The 424-nt window shown below is 74.5% G+C and overlaps 1 protein-coding gene across 2 annotated transcripts in view; it reads right to left on the bottom strand.

Annotated features, from left to right (window-relative positions):
* The window catches only part of PIP4K2A (phosphatidylinositol-5-phosphate 4-kinase, type II, alpha), a 113,585-nt gene extending 113,195 nt beyond the window's left edge, over positions 1-390 (bottom strand). For both annotated transcript variants that reach the window (XM_010580556.1, XM_010580640.1), the window contains exon 1: positions 139-390. In XM_010580556.1, the coding sequence (XP_010578858.1) occupies positions 139-279 (141 nt within the window). In that variant the 5' untranslated portion in view covers positions 280-390. The remainder of the gene's footprint in view (positions 1-138) is intronic.
* Positions 391-424: the final 34 nt, after the last annotated feature.

Consider the following 424-nt stretch of genomic DNA (forward strand, 5'->3'; position numbering starts at 1 on the left):
CGGGCGGCTCCCGGCGGCACGGGCCTGCCCCGGTCCCGTCCGCCCCGCACCAGCCCCGCATCGCCCCCTCCCCCGCAGCCCCGGGGGGGTGATGCCCCGGCGGGGCGGTCGGTCGGTGGGTCGAGCCGCGGCGCTTACCGAGTGGTTGACCCCCCACATGAGGACGCTGAGCAGCGGGTCGCTAGCCCGGAACAACTTCACTTTTTGCGCCACGAAGTGCTTTTTCTTGGTCTTGGTTTTACTCGCCATGACGGGCACGATGCTGCTGGGGGCCGCCATGGCGCTGCCGGCGGCGGCGGAGGCGGCGGGAGGGAGAGAGGGAGGAAGGGCGGACGAGCAGGAGAGAAAGGAAGGGGCGAGTCAGCGCCCCAGCCCCGCGGGCAGGCGGCCGGCGGCGGCGGGCTGGCAGCCGCGGGATGCCGCG

This window comes from Haliaeetus leucocephalus, unplaced genomic scaffold (assembly GCF_000737465.1).
Source record: "Haliaeetus leucocephalus isolate CR32 unplaced genomic scaffold, Haliaeetus_leucocephalus-4.0 Scaffold0, whole genome shotgun sequence".
In the NCBI taxonomy this organism is placed as follows: Eukaryota; Metazoa; Chordata; class Aves; order Accipitriformes; family Accipitridae; genus Haliaeetus; species Haliaeetus leucocephalus.